At 40.9% G+C, this 23978-nt stretch overlaps 2 protein-coding genes across 6 annotated transcripts in view; one reads left to right on the top strand and one right to left on the bottom strand.

The window, feature by feature from the left end:
- The window catches only part of CCPG1 (cell cycle progression 1), a 29919-nt gene extending 19059 nt beyond the window's left edge, over positions 1–10860 (top strand). Inside the window, exons 7-9 of one of the 3 annotated variants that reach the window (XM_063449069.1) lie at positions 1768–1889; positions 7353–8238; positions 10013–10860. In XM_063449069.1, coding sequence (XP_063305139.1) covers positions 1768–1889; positions 7353–8238; positions 10013–10164 — 1160 coding nt within the window. In that variant the 3' untranslated portion in view covers positions 10165–10860. Of the gene's footprint in view, positions 1–1767; positions 1890–7352; positions 8717–10012 lie in introns of all 3 variants that reach the window. The other 2 variants (XM_063449067.1, XM_063449068.1) reach the window with 2 other exon arrangements.
- Positions 10861–10900: 40 nt separating this feature from the next.
- PIGB (phosphatidylinositol glycan anchor biosynthesis class B) overlaps positions 10901–23978 on the bottom strand; it is a 29035-nt gene continuing 15957 nt past the window's right edge. For 2 of the 3 annotated variants that reach the window (XM_063449071.1, XM_063449072.1), the window contains exons 10-12: positions 14279–14486; positions 11629–11809; positions 10901–11152 (exon numbers count right to left, since the gene is read on the bottom strand). In XM_063449071.1, coding sequence (XP_063305141.1) covers positions 11036–11152; positions 11629–11809; positions 14279–14486 — 506 coding nt within the window. In that variant the 3' untranslated portion in view covers positions 10901–11035. Of the gene's footprint in view, positions 11153–11628; positions 11810–14278; positions 14487–15386; positions 15452–16920; positions 17133–21972; positions 22025–22893; positions 23035–23118; positions 23250–23772; positions 23878–23978 lie in introns of all 3 variants that reach the window. The other variant, XM_063449073.1, reaches the window with a different exon arrangement.

Raw genomic sequence — 23978 nt, 5'->3', positions numbered from 1 at the left:
TCAAATGTGGAGTTTGGCTTCAGAACGGCGGGCGAGTCTCCGGAGTCAGTTAATAGTGCTCCCCAGCGGTTATTTACAGTGTGCAATCTCGTTTGTCGCTGTTTTAGGGGTAGCATCTCGGTTTGTGCCCGTCTTAGCTTAGTTTGTGTGAGGAGCTCATCACACACGTCTGTCAGCCATGCTGGTCACTGGTAATCCCAGTGATCTAGAACTTCTTGGGCCAGGGAGGGAGAACCTTTCAACTGGTGGTCGGCTGGGAGGCTGGAGCTGCAGTCAGGACCGCTGGGGAGTCTGGGAGCAGAAGTCGAAATAAATGAATTTAAACACACTGTAGGGCCAAGTTGTGCAGAGCCCAATACTACATTAAAATCAACAAAAACCCAGCAGCAGTTAGCTTCTCTTAAGGAGTAAGAAGTCATAATTCTCAGAGACCTCTCTGAGAAAGTACTCCCTTTGCACAAAACGTATTAGATCCCCGTTGGTGTATTATACCATATTTAAAATAAAAAATAATGCATATATTTTAAAATGTATACACAGATTGAGACATCCTACTTCTTCCTGAGAGAAGCTGAGTGCTGTTTGGATTTGTTTGTAAAAAAAAAAAAAATGGGGGGGCCTCTCAGCCCTGGATTGAAATACTGCCTTATTTACACCCAAACATTTACAAAGGAGTTAATCTTTTCTGCAAAATGTTGTTTTTCTGTTTTTGTTTTTAATTTATTTTATGTATTCAATATCTTTTGTGGCTGACTTCTAGGTAAATGTTTTTGTGCTTGTAAGTTTCCTACCTCAAAGTTATTATATAGTGTATTTAGTGATATTTGTAAAGTGGTCAGGTTGATTTGGAATACAGACTTAAAGGGAATACAGCTTAATGTAGTTGCTCTGGTGTCTTTAGCCAGTCCCTAAAGGCTTTTTAATGTAAACACTGCCTTTTCAGAGAAAAGGTACTGTTTACATTAATGCCTAGTACCTCTAGTGGCAGTCACTCAGACTGCTTTCATCATTGGCGTTTAGAGCATAGAGATGCTGAACGCTTTCCATAGAGATACATTTATTCAAGGCTCTGGGAAAAAGGTTTTTTTTTTTTTTTTTTGTTTGTTTTTTTTTTGTTTGTTTTTTTAAATACCCTTTTCAAAGGTGGCTACATACGTAAATAGTGATTTTACCACTATAGTGTCAGGAATTCATGTGTGTCTCCCTGACACTATAGTGTTCCCCTAAGGGAGCAATCATTTAATCAAGTAAGTGCTGTTAAACTTATAAAAAAAAAAAATAAAAAAAAAATATATATCTATATAATGAATTATGAGATTGATGCAATCCACAATCTAACAAGGTAAGAATCTATCAATAATATTTCAACAAATTTTTTGTTTGTTTTTTTTTAGGTAATTTTGTGTGATTGTTTTGATATATACCTAAGTGAGCATGCTAATTGTCATTCGTATATTTGATTTAAAAGATAGCTGTCATTAAAGTTGCTGCTCAGCCAAGCTTTCCTTCTGCTGCAGGATCACACAAATCAATTCCAGCAGCAGGCAAGTTAGGTTGAGCAGCGGTTAGTCTGATAACAGAGGAATCTGACTGAACATGACAGATTAGCCGGACAAAGTAAAATTTTCACAAAAAAATATAAATTATTTAAAAATAGAATAAATTTTCATTAAATCTAATAAACAATCAAAACAAAATGTATTTGATGACCATTATCCTTTACTATGACTGATCAGTTTCTTATTAAAAAAATATATATTTTTTTAGGTACTATTCAGATCCTGGAGCGGCAGAAACATGTTGAAATGATTCATGAAAACGAACTAAACGATATGAAGGAAGATCTTTTTCAGTGTCAGATGGACCAGGTAGCTACAGTGGAACAGAAGGCCAATGTCAAATGGGTTGATTATGTTGGAAAGGAAAACAATTAATTTACTGTCCTTTCCTATAGAGTAGTGATGACCAACGTTTAACATATATCTCTTTATAACCACACCATTGAGCAGCAATTTGTGCAATGCACAAACTATGCTGGTTATGTTTGTATTAACTCCTTAAAGATGATTTATTGTGGGTGCCGTGGGTGTCGTCACTGACAAACTACCGTTTTATTTTTAGTGGGAATGTTCTGTCAAGTTTGCTCAGGTGTTTAGAACATGTATTTTCTATTGAATACATTCTAGTTTTCACTAAGATGTGTTTTTCCCTTCGTATAGTGGCAGTACTCACAAGTGGGATGTTCCTTCCGGTCTTGGACAAGAAGCTCCCCCTTCTTTGAGCTTTATAGCTGTGCTCTGCCTGCTGCCTCTATAAAACCTGCAAGCCATAATCACACACCAGTTCTTCTTGTCCCGGCAAACGGGAGGGACAGGTTCCCCGGTCTGGTGGAGAAAGATCGGGGAGGTGAGTGCCCGATAGCTCCCCGGGCGGTAACTGATTGGCACAGTACTTCCGGTCTTGCGTTACGAAACGCGACCGGGTACTGCCTTTTCTGTGGCTTCCACGATGAGTTCCCGGGCGGTCCTCCTCGTCGGCATTACACATGCGCACAGCGGTGGAACGCACGCCCGGGAGGCGTTGCATTCCACCAAACACGGAATCGCGCTACTGCGCATGCGTGAAACTGTGTTTTGGCGCCAAATTTAAACTTTTTTTTTTTACAAAATTCGAATATAAAGCTGTGCAGAACCTTTCTGACTCCAAGGGTTGGGTGTACAGTTCTGGTTCTCCGTGTCACCAGCCCTCCTACACGGACCTTAGGTGATTTAAGGTGAGATTTAACTCTTTAAACTCTCCTTTTATTCACCTATACTTATGCATACTTCAATTTATTTATTATTAATTATTTACTATTCTGGTGTTCCACAGATATGTCCAGTCCTATATCTCTGGATAAGGCAGATAAAGACAAGATGTCAACATCTGTCCCCAAAAAAGCCACAAGCAAGTCTAAACACTTATGTTGTCTGGAATGTGCTGTACCTCTACCTGACGGATGTCGCAAAAAGACATGTAATCAGTGCTCTACAGAATTACTAGAGAAAGCAAAACAGACGGATATGGCATCCTTCCTGGGCTGGTTTCAGGAAAATTTGTCCCAGACATTTAACTGCTTAAAAAACGTAGGAGGAATAGATCTCCTTCGGTGTCTGACGTCTCTTCAGGAGAATGCTCTTTTTCTTCACCTTCGGATATTTCCAGCCTGGCTTCAAGTGTGGAAGAGGGCTTTCCACCAGAAGAGCTGAATAAATTTATTAAAGAAGTGACGACGGCTGTACAAGAAACTGAACCTACCAAGGGTAAGGTTAAAGGTTTCCCAATGTCTCCTAAAATCTTGGATCTCCTTCATAGAGAATGGAAGAATCCTGAAAGACGTGCGTTTATTTCAAAGCATTTTAAACTGCTGTTCAAGCTACAGTCTGAAGAAAAATGGGAAGATCTTCCTAAAGTGGATATTGAGATTGCCCAGCTGTCAAAGAAAACCACTATACCCATTGGCGAAGTCTCAGGGCTTAAAGACCCAATGGACAAACGAGCCGAAACTTCATGTAGAAGAATATTCCAGGCCGCAGGATATCAGTGCAGAGCTGAAATTGCAGGTTCAGCGGTTCTCAGAGCACAGAGCGTTTGGCTACAAGCCCTGGAAGATTCCCGTATGGGAAAATCCGATACAGATCCTTCCCGTCTCATGTTCCTACTGAAACTATCCAATAAATTCCTTTTGGATGCACTGATGAGTTTCTTCGTTTATCAGCAAGAATTATGGGGTTGTCGTCAGTAGCCAGAAGAGCGCTTTGGCTACGAACATGAACAGCTGATTCAGCGTCTAAGGCAGCCTTATGTGAATTACCCTTTGAGAGGAACAAACTTTTTGGTACTCCTTTGGAAGACATTATTAGACAGATGTCGGAAACAAAGAAAGCCCTACCTCTGGAATCAAGACCCCAGGGATATAAAAGATTTCAGTACAAGGGTCAGCGGTCCTTTCGTTACCAAGGGCGGTTTTGCAGGTTTCAAAAACATGGTGGAAACAACAGCCAGTGGTCTAGACAGGAATCCAACAGGCAAGACAAAAAGAGGAAGTTTTGACGCCAAAAGAGTTGGAGGACGCCTTCGGTTCTTCGCCCAAGAATGGAAAAAGAGTACTTTGGGTGGATTATAAGAACCGTTTTAGAAGGTTACAGAATAAAGTTTTCGTCAAGACCACGTCCATCCTTCCTACTGTCAAGCTATCCTTAAAGGGTAAAAACAGAGGCACTCCTAACAGAAGCTCTTCTTCTTTTAAGAAAAGATGTGGTAGAGAAGGTACCCAAACGTTGGGAATTTCAGGGAGTTTACTCACGCCTTTTCCTGGTTCAAAAACCGGATGGATCCTTTCGGCTGATCCTAGACCTGAAACAAGTCAACACCTGCATACCATACCAGAAGTTCCGTATGGGAAGTATTCTGTCTGTAATGCACATTTTACAAAAGGGAGATTACATGGCAAGTTAGATTTAAAAGCTGCTTATCTCCATGTACCGGTTTCAGAATCTTCCCGGAAGTTTCTCAGATTTGCGGTTCTAACAAGAAAGCGAAGGATACTCCATTTGCAATTAAAGGCTCTTCCCTTTGGCCTGTCCTCAGCTCCTCGAGTTTTTACAAAGATCCTGGCACCCATAGCAGCAGTTTTACGTCTTAAAGGTATCTCGATTGTTCCATACCTGGACGATTGGTTCCTGAAAGCCCAATCAAGACAACTGCTAAAACTTCATCTCAAGATTGCGATGAAGGTTTTAAAAGATCACGGTTGGATCCTGAACCTGGAAAAATCCAAGTTGACTCCGTCACGGAGTCTAGAATTCTTGGGTCTTCGGGTAGAATCCCGGTCCCTCTCTCTTTTTCTACCAATAGAGAAACAAATGAGGATTTTGAAAGCCGTATCAAAGCTGCAGAAAAACCTAAGCTCAATCAGGGATGCTATGAGGTTTCTAGGCCTCCTCACTTCTGCAATCGCGGCAGTAGCCTGGGCAAAGGCGGAATCAAAACCATTACAATGGGACATTCTTTCCCAATGGACACGAAAACGGGAAGATCTAGACTCTGCCTTCCACCTATCCGAAGGGGTGAAAAGACAACTGAACTGGTGGAAAGACAGAAGCAACATCTCAAAGGGCCTATCGTTTGCACAGAAACAGTGGATTACGATAACCACAGATGCCTCCCAGATGGGTTGGGGCGCCCATCTAGGTTCTCAGTTTCATCAAGGTCTTTGGAACCGAGAAGAGGCATGCGCTTCCTCAAATTTCAGGGAATTAAAAGCGGTTTGGAAGGCACTGGTTTCCTTCAGTTCATTCATCACCAATCAGACAGTGAGGATTCAGTCGGACAACACCACTACAGTGGCTTATTTGAATCACCAAGGAGGCACAAAGGTGAAAGCTCTGCAAGATCTCTGCTACCGCATAATGTCTTGGGCCCAAGCAGATCTTCTCGCAATATCAGCTACCCATATCAGAGGGTCTCTAAACATTATTGCAGATGACCTCAGCAGAAGCCATTGGTCTCAGGCAGACTGGGCGCTATCAAACCAGGTTTTCTTGGAGCTGGTTTCACGCTTCGGCAGGCCAGAGATAGACTTGTTGGCCACAAGGAGAAACATAAAAGTACAAAGATTTGCTTCTCTCCGTACAGAAGATTACCCAGATGTACTAGACGGTCTATCGATACCTTGGAACTTCGACATGGCTTATGTTTTCCCTCCTATCGCTCTTATACCACGGATTGTTCCAAAAATAAGATGGGAGAAGGCAAGAATTTTGGCAGTCCTGCCCTTCTGGTCGAACAGAAGTTGGTTTTCAGAAGTGAAAAACATGACCATCTCACGTTGGCCTCTTCCAGTCTCTTCTCACATATTAGAGAATGTGACTCTTCCCATAGAAACCCTGGAGATGTTTCACCTGACGGCATGGTTGCTGCAAGGATGATCCTTCAAGGTCATGGTCTTTCTGACCATTTATGTGACGTTTTGCTGTCTTCTGTCCGCTTGTCCACTTCGAAAATCTATTTCAGGGTTTGGATGAAGTTCAGAACCTGGTGTTCACTTCGAGGTTCGGATCCTGCCAAAGCCTCAGTAATTCTTTCTTTTTTGCAAGATGGGTTTGAAGCCGGCCTAGGGGTATCTACGCTCAAAGGCCAGATTTCAGCTCTTAGTCACTTCCTGGTTCGTGACATTGCCTCAAACATGCTTGTACGAAGGTTTATTAAGTCCATACGGTTGAAGAGGCCTCCCAAGCTAGTTCCCTTTCCTACCTGGGATTTGTCTCTGGTTCTTCAAGCCCTTTGTGAACCACCGTTTGAACCGTTACTTCAGGTCCCCATCAAGCTGCTTACCTTCAAGACGGCCTTCCTGGTGGCTATCACCTCCGCTAGGAGAATAGGTGAGATCCGAGCTCTATCTTCTCCGGAGTTCACCATATTTCATCAATAAAAAGTGGTCCTGCATCGCAGGCCTTCTTTTTTGCCTAAGGTTTTATCAAGTGCTGCGATTAACCAGCCTATTATTCTGCCGGCCTTTTGTCAATCACCTACATCAGATTTGGAAAGAAAGTGGCATCTCCTGGATGTTAGGAGATCCCTGAAGATCTACCTTCGGAATACTCAGGGGTTTAGATCCTCAGATCTCTTTGTCTACTTTCAAGGCAAATACAAGGGTTGTGCTGTCTCCGGACCCTCGTTGGCTAGATGGCTGACAAATACCATCAAGTTGGCCTATCACTCCAAAGGGATTCCTCTTAGATTCATGTTAAAGGCTCATTCCACTAGGGCTATGGCGACCTCCTGGGCTGAAAGAGCAGCAGCTTCACCTGAAGACATCTGCAAAGCGGCTACTTGGTCTTCCTTACATACCTTTATCAAGCATTATAGGCTGGACATATTCTCATCATCTGAGGCTGCTTTTGGGCCTGCTGAGTCCCCACCCTTTATTTTGTTGCAGGGATCTTGCTATATCCCACTTGTGAGTACTGCCACTATACGAAGGGAAAAACAGTAATTTTACTTGCCGTAAATTCCTTTTTTCTTTGTATAGTGGCAGTACTGGCTTTCCCTCCGCTTTAATATGGATTAAATGAATTTGCATTATTCGGTCTCCGTTTGGTTCTTTTTTTTTTTTTTAATTACTGGTGTGTGATTATGGCTTGCAGGTTTTATGGAGGCAGCAGGCGGAGCACAGCTATAAAGCTCAAAGAAGGGGGAGCTTCTTGTCCAAGACCGGAAGGAACATCCCACTTGTGAGTACTGCCACTTTACAAAGAAAAAAGGAATTTACGGTAAGTAAAATTACTGTTTTTTTTCTTCTTCTTCTTAAGGTAGAAACAGATGACCTCTCAACAACATTTAAAACTGACGAGAAAAAAAACAACCTTGCACTGGAAAACCAGCATTTAAGGACTTCTCTAAAGAAGGGAGAAGAAGTGTTCTCCTTACTGCAGGATGAGCTTAGAAAGCTGCGAGAACAGATTAGAAACCTGGAAGAAAAAGGAAATGGCGATCTGATAAAATCTGAAAATCAGAAGCTGAGGACCTATTTGAAAGAAGAAAGACAAAAGCTTAGGAGCTTCCTGACTCAGAAGGAAACTCTCTTGGCTGAAGCACAAACCCTAAGAAAAGAATTGGATAACGAGCGTCAGATTACGGAGTCTTTAAAGGTTGAATTGGAGGAGATGAGCAACAGGAGGGCACCTAATATTAACCAGGATACGGCTGAGAGTAGTCAAGAGTTTGAACAAATGAGAGAACGACTTTCTGAGCTTGAAAAAAAGTTAAATTTTGAGCAACAGAGATCAGATTTATGGGAACGACTGTACATTGAAGCAAAAGAGCAGAATGAAAAACTAGAAAGTGGAAATCCAAACCATTCTCACGAGAAGGAACGATATAAAAGTAGAGGTAAAAAGAAAAGGGACAACTTCTTTAATTCTGTTAAAGACACATTTGACGCAATGAAGAACTCAACAAAAGCATTTGTAAGACATCACAAAGAAAAGATTAAACAAGCCAAAGAGGCTGTAAAAGAAAATCTGAAAAAGTTCTCAGATTCTGTAAAAACGACTTTTCGACAGTTTAAAGACTCAACCAAGAATATGTTTGACAAAACCAACTATAAAAAATACGCAGAAAGAAGGCGGGAAGAGACCAAGGAAGCACACACTGTGCGTCGGGAGTACAAACAAGATTCTGAGGATAAGGATGCAAGTAAGGCAGCAGAAAATCAAAATGAGTACGGTAACTTAAAGTATGAGAATTCTAACATTAAAGATGAAAGTGCCTGGCCAAACCATGGCAAAAAGACCAACAGTGAGCAGTGCACATATAAGAAGGGTTGCTCAGGAGTGTTTGAATGTGCTCACCAAGAATCTTTCAGTCTTTTTAACAAAGTGTTGGACCCTGTGCGCATGGAAGAGTTTAACCAGTTGATCCAGATATATGTCCAGGATCAAGTAGATAATTTCAGGCACTGGAAGGAGCTATTTCAGTTCATTAATAGATTTTTCCACAATGGCGTTTTCATTCACGATCAAATGCTTTTCACAGATTTTGTTAATGATGTTGAAGATTATCTTGAGGATATGAAAGAATATACAACTAATGATTCTGGAGTATTTGAAGATCTTGATGAATTTGTGTACGGCCATTTCTTTGGCAATGCTTACACCACCCAATACGGACCAAGGTTGGCTCATGATTTTTTTTTTACACTGTGAAATGTTTTAAAAGTGAAATATTCCCTTTGCAAATAATTGCTTGGTGGCTCAGTGGTTGGTGTTACAAACCAACTAAAGTGTGTGTTGTAAATGCAAAGTGAGTTTCAAATTGTAGGTAAGAATTTCCAAATTGAAAACCAAGCTGACTTGAAGAATTAATCCAGTTCATCTATTGTAGCCTACATTTGAGAACTGTTTAACCCTTTTTAACCTAATTTTGATTAAGTGGTAATGGTGTCCAGAGTGTTCCTTTACAATCACAGATCTGCTTTTATTATTGCCTACATGTATGTCTTTCTAGTTTTGGGTTGCAGTACTGAAATCTGATCCATCAGTATTATTTCATTTTATTCACAATTTATAGATGTGGAGTTAACCCTAAAGCGTGAAACAAACTTTTAAAATGAAACGAGAGAAAATATAATAAATATAGCTTACCATGTGTAAAAACAAAATAATAAAAAAAATACACTGCAGCAGAATTATATTTTGTACAAAATCTATACAGTTATGTAGCTGGGGATCACCTTCATTAAATTATTTTTAAAAAGTAAATGGTCATTTAAACACTCCCACTCCCTTAAAGGGACACTTCACTGTTTTATGAAATAAATAATCAAAATCATTGTTTAGTAGAAATACCCAAAATGAAACCTTGCATGCACTGGATGCATTTTTTTTTATTGGGGATATATCTAAAACAGCTTGCAAAACCTGCAGTTTTCTTGTCTGCTGCCTTTACAAACTCTCTCCTAACCCTGCTGAGAGTTACTGTGCCTGTCCAATCACAGACTTCCCAATGCAGCTCAATAAGAAGTATTTGCAAGGCAGGTGCTCTGGACAATTTCCTGCCTCTTGACTTTAGCTCCACCGAGCTAACCAAACCAGGAAGAATCAGATCCAGACGTCTGCTTGAATGCAGGGGGTGTAACCAGGTTAATTTACAAAAGTGACAGTTTCTATTTAAATCTGAACTTTTTTGCAATAAAAAAAAAAAAAGACGCAATCTTCACACATAAAGCATATCAGCAAGTTAAAGTACTTTAGCTTGCGTAAGTACTTTGTTTTAACTGCATGTTCCTTTAGATTTATCTCACTTATTAATAGGTCAAAGCAGAAGTGAGTGCCTTAAATAAAAGAGAAGAGAGCGTTGGATTCAGGGTCTATTTCTAAAATATAAAAGGAACATTTCAGTGTTAAATAAAATTAAAAAAATTAAATTAAAAAGTAAGCTGTATTAACTTTAGGCTTTTATTTTCTTCAAGGAAACCTGATAAAATTCCACCATATAAGGACCCTGAAAGTCCCGGACACAGAAAACAGGAGCAGAAACCTGAAAGAAACCATTACAGAAGGGAAGGTAAATGGAACCGGCATGGACGTGCTAATGGAAGACACATGGCAAATGTTGAAATAGATCTGGGGCAGTTACCGTTCGACCCAAAATATTAAACATGGGATCACTTGCATTCATGTAGTGTGGTTATTAGAACTAGATAATTACCTTGATTAACAATGTCCTGTACTGGATGCTGAAGGTTACACGTGCAAGGCGTCCTAACACAAGGGTATCAAGCCTGGCTCTCTCAAACTGTTGATAATCTGTTACTTCCCAGTGGTTCGTCAACAGTTGAGACTGTTTGTGAGGTCCTGTTCTAACCATAGTTTGCTGCTTTGGGTTTCCGAGTTTGTGGATATGATTTTAATTAATCGAATTTCTGGTCAGTGGGCGTTAACAGCATGTAGAAGCATGGGTCCACTCTTGACAGTCTGAATCACTCAACTGAATTGTCTACGTTTGTCGTGCTAATTCTAAGTGCAGTGTTGACTTTATTTTTTATTTTCTCTCTTTGAATTTTGGGGAGGGATGGTTCAGGGTCTGCTTACCGCTAGCTTATTTGACTTCTCTGTTTTGTGGTTAAAAAAAAAAAAAAAAAAAGCAAACAAAATTCTGTAGGAAGACGTAGTTGCATACAAATGAGCTTGCTGGTTCTCTAAGGAAATTTGTTACAATTCTCAATGTTTGCAGAAAAATAAAGACAAACTGGACAAATAAACCTTTTATTCAAAAAAATATTTGTACAATCCGTTTTTAAATGAAAACACTAAATGTACATGTATTTTACAGACCACCGGTATTTCCTGATTCTGCCTTAATTTGTTTTTACCTATTACAGTGTGATTACTCCTGTTTGCTGCCACCTCTTAGAGGGAAATAAAATAAAGTTCACTTTCATGGAAATGTTTATGTACCATTTCATAAAATGTTGATTAAAAAAAAAAAAAAATCACGTTTTCCGTTCATACATATAGATGTGGCTTCCAACTCGACCTTCTGGTAATTGAGTATGGAATACAGATGCTGTCTTCATATAATGGTGTGCAGTTAAAAATTGAAGGATTTCCTAAGATTAAAAAAATAAATAAAAAGTAAAACAAGCTGGTAAGAAATTATTAAATTTAGAACTAACTATCGTGGAAATTTGCAGCACTCCCAATTTTACATCACACAACCCCTCTCTCCCCACCCCTACCTTAAATATGGCTTGGCCGTCTACAGCTACCGGGGCCACCTAGACATACTTGGTGACCAATCCTATTAAACGTTCAGCACTGGTAAAATCATCACTATGCAGATAATGCATACTTTTTTTTTTTTTTTTTAAACAAAATAGAGAGTATTTTAAAGATAAGAAAGGCAGGCAGTTTAAGATAAATGTATAGAACAAACCTCTGATGATCTTATGAGCCCATAACCCATTATGGGTGTTTGTATCAGGAAAAAACCCATGTGTGTTTAATCTTCACTCCGAATGACATGAAATGTTTCATTGATTTATTTGCATCAAGAAGCTTTTAATTGTGAATCTGGGATACCAACCTGTTCTAAAACACTAAACATGACCAGGTGTGTTGGTAGTTGTGTTGTATTGTAAAACTCTGCATTCAGCCAAGCCATCGGGCTCACATAGAACAGGTCTGCCTCATCAACATAACTGTCATGGTCTGAAAGGTCAGGAGGGCACTCCAGAAAATTCATTTTTATACGACAGTGGACATGACTGGGGAAAAATAGAATTATGTATAGATTAACTGTGTTCCTGGTTAGTTATCCCTTTCCTCCACTCTGTTTCAAGTCTACAACATAACCTTTTAAAAAATGCATTTAACACACTTTACTTTTATCTTCCAAGAGTTGGTATTAAAACAGGTCTGGAACACTAACCCCTATCTATGTTAATGCAGCTTTGAATAACTGCAAAACAGTAAACCTTTTTAACCTTCTATTGTTATCAGCATTTATACAGCAACAACATATTACATTGTGCTTTACAATTATAAAATGGGGATAATTAGAAAGTGAAGAAAGCCCAGCTCAAACGAGTTTAAATCTAAGAGGATTTGAGGTAGGTTGATATACATTGGAAGGTAATCAAGAGGCTTGGGCAAGACATCTAACACGTGTTCTATACATTGGATCACTTCTAATTTGTTTCTTGTATTATATCTCTGGAAAGTTGTGCAAAATGCACAAGTAAGAGTGTGTGAGAATACGACTGCACAATTACTGATGGAGCAGCATGCACAGTGCACATAATTTAAATAATCCCATAACACACTGTCTTGGCTTGTTGTGAATATGCCCCACGAGAAGTAATTTATTTACACTGATAAAGTAAAGCAATATTTGCCTCTTTCTCTGCAATGTTTAATGTAAAAGATGCACACTGAAGTCCAAATCTAACTTCTCAAGATGCTATTATCCTCTAAACATGATGCTACGGTATGTACTGCAGTCTGCCTGTCTTGGTGGCAATTGTAAATAATCACATCTAAAGGCAGTTGGTCAGATATCGTGAACAGCAAAATGTAGGCTAAAATGGCAAACCTAGGTTTAGATCAAAGTTGGAGACGGTCTGCAGATGAGCTACTTTTGTCTAAAAAAATTAAATAAACTATACAATACATGTGTTTGGTTTAGGGGAGTTAAACAAAAGTAAATCACATTTCCTCAGAGTCTGAGGGCATGGTTTGCCAATTAACTAGAAGCACAGGTGTCCGTATTTAGCTAACATAACACCTGAGTCCAAATTCTATCTAGACCAAACAAGCAAATCACTTGTACATGTGTTGCTATGCAACAGTGTTTAGAGCAAGCAACCAATTATATAATTCATACTGCACTGCCTAACAGCAATATATGACATCACAGCCCTCCTGCTACAGGGACACTTCATTACAATTTATTTTAAGTATTTGATAGATTTCTTTTTTTCTGTATGTTTTATTTTAGGGTCCCTGTAGGAAAAACCGTGTGCAATAGCTGCAGATCTGCTCCCTGCAGCATTCCCAAGTCCTCCTCTGTTTCCCTGGCACAGACTTTGTCGGGAAATTGAGCAATGAAAGGCCTTTCAGTGAGAAGCTTCTTTGTTAGAGCCACGTGCGCACACTGCTTTTCAATGATTCCAAAATAGGCTGTAGCAGAGTTTATTATAAGATTGGGGGGAAGGCAGGTGCAATAAAAGTTGAAGAAAACCTTCCTTCCTGACTGACTGACAGCGAGGGGGATGTATCTGCACACAGTTACAAAAGTGTCTCTTTCTATATGAAGGTGCATTTTGATGTACTGAAATTTGCGTTGGCCCACTGTTTATTTCATGTTTAAGCACAGTTTTGCCTCCTTTTATATGATGATGATTATAACCTAGAAGGGAATGGACAGGGATAGTGAAGGCCAGATTATTTGGCTTTATGTGTGTTTCACTAATAGCTGATTAACTTCACCAAAAGGAGGCAGCATTGGCTTACACGGAGGGTTACTACCTCTTTAACCCCTTAAGGACACATGACATGTCTGACATGTCATTTTTCCCTTTTATTCCAGAAGTTTGGTCCTTAAGGGGTTAATTCAAACATATGTCGTCTTTTTGTATACCCTCAATGCTCCAATTTCCTGTATTTCTCCTGCCTACAGATAGTGGTACTCTGTGATTACTATTTTTCTCAGCTGATAATACCTCTTTAGGTGTGTGTTTTTGTGATTGGTGTCAAGGGTGATATATTTACTACAGTTTACTCATTCTGATATATTTGTACAGCGAGGCTCCCTAGGGTTGGGGGAAACAACAAGTAGTAGCTCCGCCCTTTTTGTCAAGTGTAGGAAAAATACTGAAACAAAGTAGCCCTGACATGGTCTTCTGTAAATCTTTTGACTGGGTTGGAATTCAGTGAAATTCCAACACAGTCACTTTGAGTATTTCATAAAGATTGTATAATTAATAAGAAATAATAATTTTTTGATATAGGGGGTGACAGAGCCGTTAAGCTAAAGTTGTTCTGATGCTTAGAGTATTTCTTTCAATGCTGCAATTTGTATTCCAATACTACACTACAACTTGGTTTCCAGTGAATAAAACCCTTACATTTATTAACAGGTTGCAATTTTTGATTATAGACAGTGAATTACACAAGTGTTCTTATTAGTGAGGCTGTGGTTTTCAACAAGACATGAAGCCGCTGGATCCACCTACCTGTAATAAGGAATAGAGTGACAGGGCATCAGAACAAGAAGGGATGTGGACATATTCTCCGCTTTGCACTGCTGCTGGATATAGGACATAATGTCAAGTGCTCCTCGCTGGTGAATTAGTCCAGTATAGAGCGCTGGGAGTAAATTGGATATAATCAGGAAGCCCACAGCTGGTTTCTTCCACCATTTCAATCTTGTAATGGAAAACCCTATTCCAGGTAAAGGAGTTTCCCAGAAGACACAAACATTAATAGTTATAAATAATGTGCAGTGCATACTTAATTACAACTCATTGCCTGAAAGGTACCCACTGAGAGTGAACATTTTATCGTGATGGTAAGTTTACATTCACTGAATAGGCGGTAATCCGCAGGTAGCTCCCCGAATGTGATGGAAATAAATCCCATGATGCTCAGCAATCATCTTGAATTTAATGTGTCGGTGGTTGGTTGGAACTGCAACAAAAGGGGTAGTTCAACTGCAACAACTGGAGAGCTACATATTGGTTACAACTCTCTATACAAGGTTACTTACTACGGTGTGTGTTGGGGGAGGGGTGGATTTAAAGTGAAATTAACCTGTCAGATCAGTTACTTCGGCCTAAAATGATTAATTTATGTTGAATTTCTACCAGTTCACATTTAAGTAAATAACTCTAGAATATTCAACAAAAAAAAATCCAAATGCGCATTGTAACAGGGAACTAATACATGTATCTGAAAATATCATGAGATCCATTAGAAATTAAAAGAACACTCCAAGATGCCATGTTTGAGAATGAAGCCTACACATCTGCCTCACACCATGATGTAAAAGGCATACAACATCTCCAGTTATGCCAGAGGCTCTGGGATAATGCTGTGTCACAGGACACTCATACCTTCTGCATTTCCATTCTTTAACAGTATGATGACTTAAGGTCATCAAAAAATGTCTAGTGAAAAAGAAATGTAACCTGTAGAAATTTGGCTACAACATATAGGTGTAGTCATATCAGGTTTGGTAAAATAAGTGCATTTTAATACTTCCTAAACATTGAGTAAGGAACCAGAATGGTCATAAATAATCTCAACAGACAGATGCTAAACCACACATGTACATGCACTTACCACAAAATACCATGCAGAGAGGCAGCACTGGATAGATGAATCGAAACTCTTTATGGCTCAGCATGCTAGAAGAATAAGACAGGACACAGGGATTTGTAGTCTATCCACAAGCTACTCTGTTCCCAAGGGATGTGGTTGACTAGATGAAAAGGCAGAGGCCAGTCATAGTATAGATTGATTTCAGCCCATTCCTAAACCAATTAGACTATAGGGAGGGATTGCAAAAGGACAGGGCAGCTAGTTCCTGAATACCCTGGTGCCTCCTTCACTAACTGGCGCATTGTAGGTTCTCTCTGCATAATTTACCATCCGTTAGGAGTGGGAAAGAAAGAACCAAACAGTGTACCTATTGACAATAGGATTATAAGGTTTTGCCCTATATTTAAAAAAAAAAAAAAGAAAAATCCAATTCACTTATCGCTACCAGTTTTCACTGTCACTACACAGCCAGCATAAAATGATAAGAAAATTGTGAAAGGGACACTAAAGTCACCTGAACAACTTTAGCTTAATGAAGCAGTTTTGGTATATAGAACATGCCCCTGCAGCCTCACTGCTCAATCCTTTGCCATTTGGGAGTTAATTCCCTTTGTTTATGAACCCTAGTCACACCTCCCTGCATGTGACTTGCACAGCCTTCCATAAACACTTCCTTTAAAGAGAGCCCTATTTAGGCTTTCTTTATTGCAAGTTCTGTTTAATTGAGATTTTCTTATTGCTATGTTAATAGCTTGCTAGACCCTGCAAGAGCCTCCTGTATGTGATTAAAGTTCAATTTAGAGATTGAGATACAATTATTTAAGGTAAATTACATCTGTTTGAAAGTGAAACCATTTTTTTTTCATGCAGGCTCTGTCAATCATAGCCAGGGGAGGTGTGGCTAGGGCTGCATAAACAGAAACAAAGTGATTTAACTCCTAAATGACAGTGAATTGAGCAGTGAAATTGCAGGGGAATGATCTATACACTAAAACTGCTTTATTTAGCTAAAAGTAATTTAGGTGACTATAGTGTTCCTTTAAGTGAAGTACTACTGTTTGGGCAAACGTACCATTAGGGCCACGCACGAACACACAAAGTGCACAGTGTTCAGGTGTGAAACCATCCTCTTAAACATATAACGCATGTATTAAGGGACAACTCAACAAACTTTCACTCTTTTTAAAAAGCTTTTTTACATTTATTGAAACTTGGAATTATTATTATTTTATTTTTTTTGAGTTTTACATTCTTTGCCTGGCTGAGTAGTCATGTTGCAGCTGGTCTGCTGCTCAGCCCAACTTGCCTGCTGCAGCAGTTTCACACCGAGGCATCCCAGCTACAGACAAGTCAGATAACAGTCTGACCAAACATGGCTACTCAGCCAGATAAATACATGAGAAAAAAAAAAAAATCAATGTACATAATTTAAAAAACAAAAGTCACATTTCTTTTAATATAATGAACCGTTAAAAAACAAGACGTGAAAATTTGTATGACAGTTGTTCTTTAATCATAGAGAAACTGTAAAAGTACGAATCCTAGGTTTACTTACCTATAAACAAAAACAGTCCAAATGACAGCTACAAGGAGAATTCGATATCTTCTGGGTGCCAATATGCTGCCATGAATAAAAAATGGGAAGTGGGTACCGATGATGACAGGAAACCCCTGGGTGATGTACCAGTGCCAAGGGTGAGACCCATAGAATGCTCCCATGTTCTGAAGAACATTAAACTTCAGGAAGTTCCACTGAACAAAGGTCCACTAAAAGGAAATGCAGATATTCCAATGTGATTCTCATAATAATAATGAGAACATCACACATTTATTATTTAGAATTGTTAACGATTAATTTATTTTATTTCCTTAAAATATTGTATTATAGTTTAGATAATTTTAAAAAAGTAGCCAGTTAACATTTATACAGCCACGCTATGGGGTTTATTGATTAGAATGGGAATTGTGGGGCACGGACAAGGGGAATGCAAGTTTCTACATAAAATATCTGTGCTGAAAAAAACCCCCAAAAACTGATGAGCTGGAGAACCTTTTCCAGCTTGGATATTGATGTAAAATGTGCAATCATCTTGTAAATTATTCACAATTAACAGTTTAGAGAATAAACATCTCTGTCTTTTCAGGGTACCATCACTGAATGAAGGGGTAGCTCAGTTTGGTAAATGCTGATACCATTTAACCCCTTAAGGACCAAGCTTCTGGAATAAAAGGGAATCATGACATGTCACGCATGTCATGTGTCCTTAAGGGGTCAATCCAACTGCAGCAAAATACCAATGAATTTATTAAATGAACTTCAGCATTTATTTACATTTATGCACTTTAATATCTTATTTTTATTTAGCACATTGTTATTGGAAAGGTAAGTTCCCAAGCATTTTTTAAAGTACCTATTTTTGTTATGGTAACTTTCCATTACTTGAAATGTTCTACATAGCTGGTTCTATTGGAAACATTATTGGAGTACTAAATTAGGCTTTTGTGCCGTTAAAGGGACTCTATAGTCACCATATAAAAGCAAGAAAGACAGGTCCCCCAGCCTTCCTTCTTGCTTTTATATGAACTTTCATTAATTAAAAAAAAAAATTCGGTGGTTTTATATTAAAAACTTACCTCCGTTCCAGCGCCGAGCTCCCCGCTAGGCCGCGCCCCCTTTTTCGTCAAAATGACGAAATCGCGGGGCCCAATGGGACGGCTTCGCGCTGGACCAATCGCGTTCTTCATAGAGCGGCATTGAATGCCGCCCTATGAAGAACCTGAGCGCTTTACCGCGCATGTGCGCGGAATGCGCGTTCGCGAGCTGAGCTGTCTGACTGACAGCTCAGCTCGCTTTCTAAAATTATCAATAAGGGGGGGGACCTACTGTCCCCCCCCGGCCCTCACCCCTGTGCGGCGGGTGGGGGCCCTAAAATTATCAATGAGGGGGGGGACCTACTGTCCCCCCCCGGCCCCCACCCCTGAGCGGCGGGTGGGGGCCCTACAATTATCAATAAGGGGGGGGACCTACTGTCCCCCCCCGGCCCCCACCCCTGTGCGGCGGGTGGGGGCCCTAAAATTATCAATGAGGGGGGGGACCTACTGTCCCCCCCCCGGCCCCCACCCCTGAGCGGCGGGTGGGGGCCCTACAATTATCAATAAGGGGGGGACCTACTGTCCCCGCCCGGCCCCCACCCCTGTGCGGCGGGTGGGGGCCCTAAAATTATCAATGAGGGGGGGGACCTACTGTCCCCCCCCCCGGCCCCCACCCCTGAGCGGCGGGTGGGGGCCCTACAATTATCAATAAGGGGGGGACCTACTGTCCCCCCCCCGAACCCCACCCCTGTGCGGCGGGTGGGGGCCCTAAAATTATCAATAAGGGGGGGGACCTACTGTCCCCCCCCGGCCCCCACCCCTGTGCGGCGGGTGGGGGCCCTAAAATTATCAATGAGGGGGGGGACCTACTGTCCCCCCCCCCGGCCCCCACCCCTGAGCGGCGGGTGGGGGCCCTACAATTATCAATAAGGGGGGGACCTACTGTCCCCCCCCCCGGCCCCCACCCCTGTGCGGTGGGTGGGGGCCCTAAAATTATCAATGAGGGGGGGGACCTACTGTCCCCCCCCCCGGCCCCCACCCCTGAGCGGCGGGTGGGGGCCCTAAAATGATCAATAAGGGGGGGGACCTATTGTCCCCCCCCGGCCCCCACCCCTGAGCGGTGGGTGGGGGCCCTAAATACAAAGGGGGGGGGGACCCTAGTTAACCCTCCCCCCCCCCCAAAAAAAATTATCTCCCTACCTACCCCCCTCACCCTAAAAATAATGAGGGGGGACCATTAACTAAAAACCTGTAAAAAAGAAAAAATGAGATAAAATCAACTTACCATTCGATGTTTTCTTTCTTCTAAAATCTTCTTTCTTCAGCCCCAAAAAAGGCCAAATAAAAATCCATAATAACCGACGCAATTAAAAAAAAAAAAAAGAACGAGCGCAAAAAAAAATAATCCATCTTCACCCATGGAGGGCTCCGCGCAGACTGAGCTCCGCAGGGTGGGGAAGGCTTATAAAGCCTTGCCCCGCCCTGCAATTAGGCTAAGAACACTCTGATTGGTGGGTTTGAGCCAATCATAGTGCTCTTTGTCATTTTACAAGCGTGGGAAAGTTCTTTGGAATTTTCCCACGCTTGTAAAATGACACAGAGCACTGTGATTGGATGGATTTTAAGCCATCCAATCACAGTGCTCTGTGTCATTTTACAAGCGTGGGAAAGTTCTTTGGAATTTTCCCACGCTTGTATAATGACACAGAGCACTGTGATTGGATGGATTTCAAGCCATCCAATCACAGTGCTCTTTGTCATTTTACAAGCGTGGGAAAGTTCTTTGGAATTTCCCCACGCTTGTAAAATGACACAGAGCACTGTGATTGGATGGGTTTCAAGCCATCCAATCACAGTGCTCTGTGTCATTTTACAAGCGTGGGAAAATTCCAAAGAACTTTCCCACGCTTGTAAAATGACACAGAGCACTGTGATTGGATGGCTTGAAATCCATCCAATCACAGTGCTCTGTGTCATTTTACAAGCGTGGGAAAATTCCAAAGAACTTTCTCACGCTTGTAAAATGACAAAGAGCACTCTGATTGGTTTAAACCCACCAATCAGAGTGTTCTTAGCCTAATTGCAGGGCGGGGCAAGGCTTTATAAGCCTTCCCCACCCTGCGGAGCTCAGTCTGCGCGGAGCCCTCCATGGGTGAAGATGGATTTTTTTTTTTTTTTATTTTTTTTTTTAATTGCGTCGGTTATTATGGATTTTTATTTGGCCTTTTTTGGGCTGAAGAAAGAAGATTTTAGAAGAAAGAAAACATCGAATGGTAAGTTTTTTTTATCTCTTTTTATTTATTTATTTTTTTACAGGTTTTTAGTTAATGTTCCCCCCCTCATTATTTTTAGGGTGAGGGGGATAGGTAGGGAGATAATTTTTTTTTGGGGGGGGGGAGGGTTAACTAGGGTCCCCCCCCCCTTTGTATTTAGGGCCCCCACCCACCGCTCAGGGGTGGGGGCCGGGGGGGACAGTAGGTCCCCCCCTTATTGATCATTTTAGGGCCCCCACCCGCCGCACAGGGGTGGGGGCCGGGGGGGGACAGTAGGTCCCCCCCTTATTGATAATTTTAGGGCCCCCACCCGCCGCTCAGGGGTGGGGGCCGGGGGGGACAGTAGGTCCCCCCCTTATTGATCATTTTAGGGCCCCCACCCGCCGCACAGGGGTGGGGGACAGTAGGTCCCCCCCTTATTGATAATTTTAGGGCCCCCACCCGCCGCACAGGGGTGGGGGCCGGGGGGGGACAGTAGGTCCCCCCCCTTATCGATAATTTTAGGGCCCCCACCCACCGCTCAGGGGTGGGGGCCGGGGATAATTTTAGGGCCCCCACCCACCGCTCAGGGGTGGGGGCCGGGGGGGGACAATAGGTCCCCCCCTTATTGATAATTTTAGGGCCCCCAACCGCCGCACAGCGGTGGGGGCCGGGGGGGGGAAGGAGAGTAGGTCTCCCCCCCCCCCCTCCCCTTCAACCACTATTGTGGACAGTAATCGTCCCTGTGGGTTCGGGCTTCAGCTGTCAGCTGAAGCTGAAGCTGTCAGCTGAAGCCACGCCCACAGCAGTGCTGACAGGCTGTCAGCACACAAAGCGCGTTCACAGTGCTTTGTGTGCTGATAGCCCGTCTGATGCATTCACCCAGAATGCATCGGACGGGAGGCCTTTTTAGGGCCTCTGAACTCGGAAGTCCCTCTGGTGGCCGTCTGATTGACTGCAACAAGAGGTGTTCCAAGCTTCCAATGTAAACACTGCATTTTCTCAGAAAATACAGTGCTTACAAGAAAAAGGCTCCGGGTAGCTGTAGCACTCACCTGAACAACCTCATTAAGCTGAAGTTGTTCAGGTGACTATAGTGTCCCTTTAATAAGCAGGGGGACTGCAAAGTTTACTTCCTGGATCCAGCAGCTCTAACGTTACATTGTAGCACATGCAAGCTCAATGACACATGTACCCAATATTCAACATATCCACTCATGACACTCTGGGCATCAGGTGACCAATCCCCCAGGTTTGATGACCATGTGACGCATTGTAGGAATTCTGCATATTACACATTAAGGAGTAGATGAGTAGTTTAGAATTGTCATGATGAATGATCCAAACAATTCTCTCACCTAGCTAATAAGGTGCTCTTTTGTGTGTAGTATAGATACACACGGAATATTTTATATTGCACTAACCTTTGTAAATACTGCCGAATGTCTGAATAACCCAAGTCGGTTGTAAGGACTGTCACATGTAGCATTTACTATCACTATACATCAAAATTCACTTATATAACCTGTCCTCCAAATTCCAATGTCTGGTCATTAAAACGCTTGATCATATCTGCATGCTTCATGTGTCAATATGCAGACACGATTCACAGGGTTTTATTTATTGCTATTAATAAACAGATATACCTACTAATGTGGATACTGTTAGACAGTCAGATATACAATCTACAATCAATCTGGTATTGCAACCACAATGTTTATTTTCTACATAATTTAACCACAAAAGGGATTTTAATTACTTACTTTGCCATAAAATACACGGTCGATTACAAATGATATCCCAAAAGTGAATAATCTAGTGAAATATAAGGATGTATAAATTAGTACTGATATTCTACAGCTATACCTTGGACATTTTAATAGAGTTGGAGTCATTTTCATTGGCATGGTAGGTAGGTTAGAAGTAACCTAGGAAATACTTTAGCTACTTTACAGCATACATTATGAAAATGATTAAACCTTTAAAGTGGAAACAATATATTTTACTGATAACCATTTCAATTAGGCTTACACCAGTAATACTGGAATATGTATCTTAAGGTACCATAACATACACTTCCAAACACTAGTGCAGACATTATCCCATTGTTCCTCTTTTCCCCCAATGCTGTGTGCATGCATTCATGCTGGGATTTTGCTTTTCATTATGGTGTATGTGCATGCACACAGCTTCATGGGATACTATTGATTTGCATCACGTGCCAAGCTGTGTCTTGACATCCTCACACTGTATGTACATCAGAAGTAAAATGATAATTAAAAATTGGAGCCGTATTATAAACAAACAAACCAAAAAAAACACCCAAGACAAATGTATTTTTTACCTTAGGGTTATCTCTGGTTGAGAGGTTGACAAATATATGTTTTTGAGGTCTGAAATATAATATTACATGCAGGAATAGACATCACTCTACCTAAACCCAAGTGCCACTATATTGGCTACCTCCCATTCACTGTTATAAGCGCTACCTTTTTCTCACTGAATCAAGTTAGCACGCTTGTTTGGGCAGGGCCCTCTTCACCTCTTGTGTCTATCAGTTACTTGCTGTATAATTTGAAAGTGTTGTGGAATATACTGACTGTTGGAGTTTCAAGAAATATGATGGTTGCCCATCAAAGTAATCCTTGAAGACAGTTTATAGTCTTAAAAACATACACACTTACCCAACAGGTAGGCATTGCTGAATAAGCAAGTCTATTTTTTTCTTGTCTTTTAGAAATTGGCAGAAAACTAAAGGAATCCAAAGAATGACAGCTGTTGGTCGGATGATGAATCCCAGGGCAACAAAAATTAGATATTTGGTGCTATAAAACAAAGAAAGGGCAATGTTTGAGAAAAGGGCACATAAATGAATTTGAGATGTTGCTTAGATAATTAATACCGGTTACCTGTTCTTTGTGCGTGAACCTTCTATAGGGTAATAATACAAAGCAAAAGTGCCAAGTACAGCTTCCATTGTGTTTGTTAAAGTTCGAGTGGCACAGAACCAAGTGAACCATGAACACATCTGGCAAAGGTACTGAAAAATAGATTCATAAAAATAGATTCATATTAATGTAACAGACACTAAACTTACATTTCTTAACCATGCATTCAAAGAGGCATAGTCAACTTAGAGTGGCCAATCTCATATATATTGTTTCCATTTTTTTCTTAAAGGGGCACTCTTTGCACAATAACCACTTCAGTCCTGTAGTGCTTATAGTTTTAGGAGTCCTTTGGCACTGTCCCATGGTAAGGAGTCAAACCTTACTGCATCTTCAGTACTTCGAGTCTTCTGTGATAATTTTAAAGTGGAAATGTTCAGTTCAGTTTAGAGTATCAGCTGACAATAGATAGATTTATAAAATGCTAATAAAATGTATAACTGCAATTTATTTGTTAAAAAATTTAAATGCAGCTTAATCTACATTTGCACAATTCAATTTATATCCACACATTTATCAATAAGTGACTTGAGTTTCTTGCTGTAGTTTATATTGTTTTTTTTTTTTCTTTGTTTGTGTATTGTTATTTGTAATTCATATCAAAGTCATACTTACCACCCACTTTGCCAACTCAGCATTTTCTAGTTTCCGCACTAAGATGTATAGTCTTACATCTGCAAGGCTTGAAAAGATGGACTGAGCCAGTCTAGGAATCCAGATCTATAAAAAAAAAAAAAAGTCAACAGTATTGGTAGAATAATAATACAATGCATAAACAAGAAATATTGAGTGTAGTAATTGCACCCATAACTATGTTAATT

This window comes from Pelobates fuscus, chromosome 3 (assembly GCF_036172605.1).
Source record: "Pelobates fuscus isolate aPelFus1 chromosome 3, aPelFus1.pri, whole genome shotgun sequence".
Taxonomy (NCBI): domain Eukaryota; kingdom Metazoa; phylum Chordata; class Amphibia; order Anura; family Pelobatidae; genus Pelobates; species Pelobates fuscus.
The sequence above is the reverse complement of the archived record's forward strand: the minus strand, read 5'-3'. Positions and strand labels throughout refer to the sequence as shown.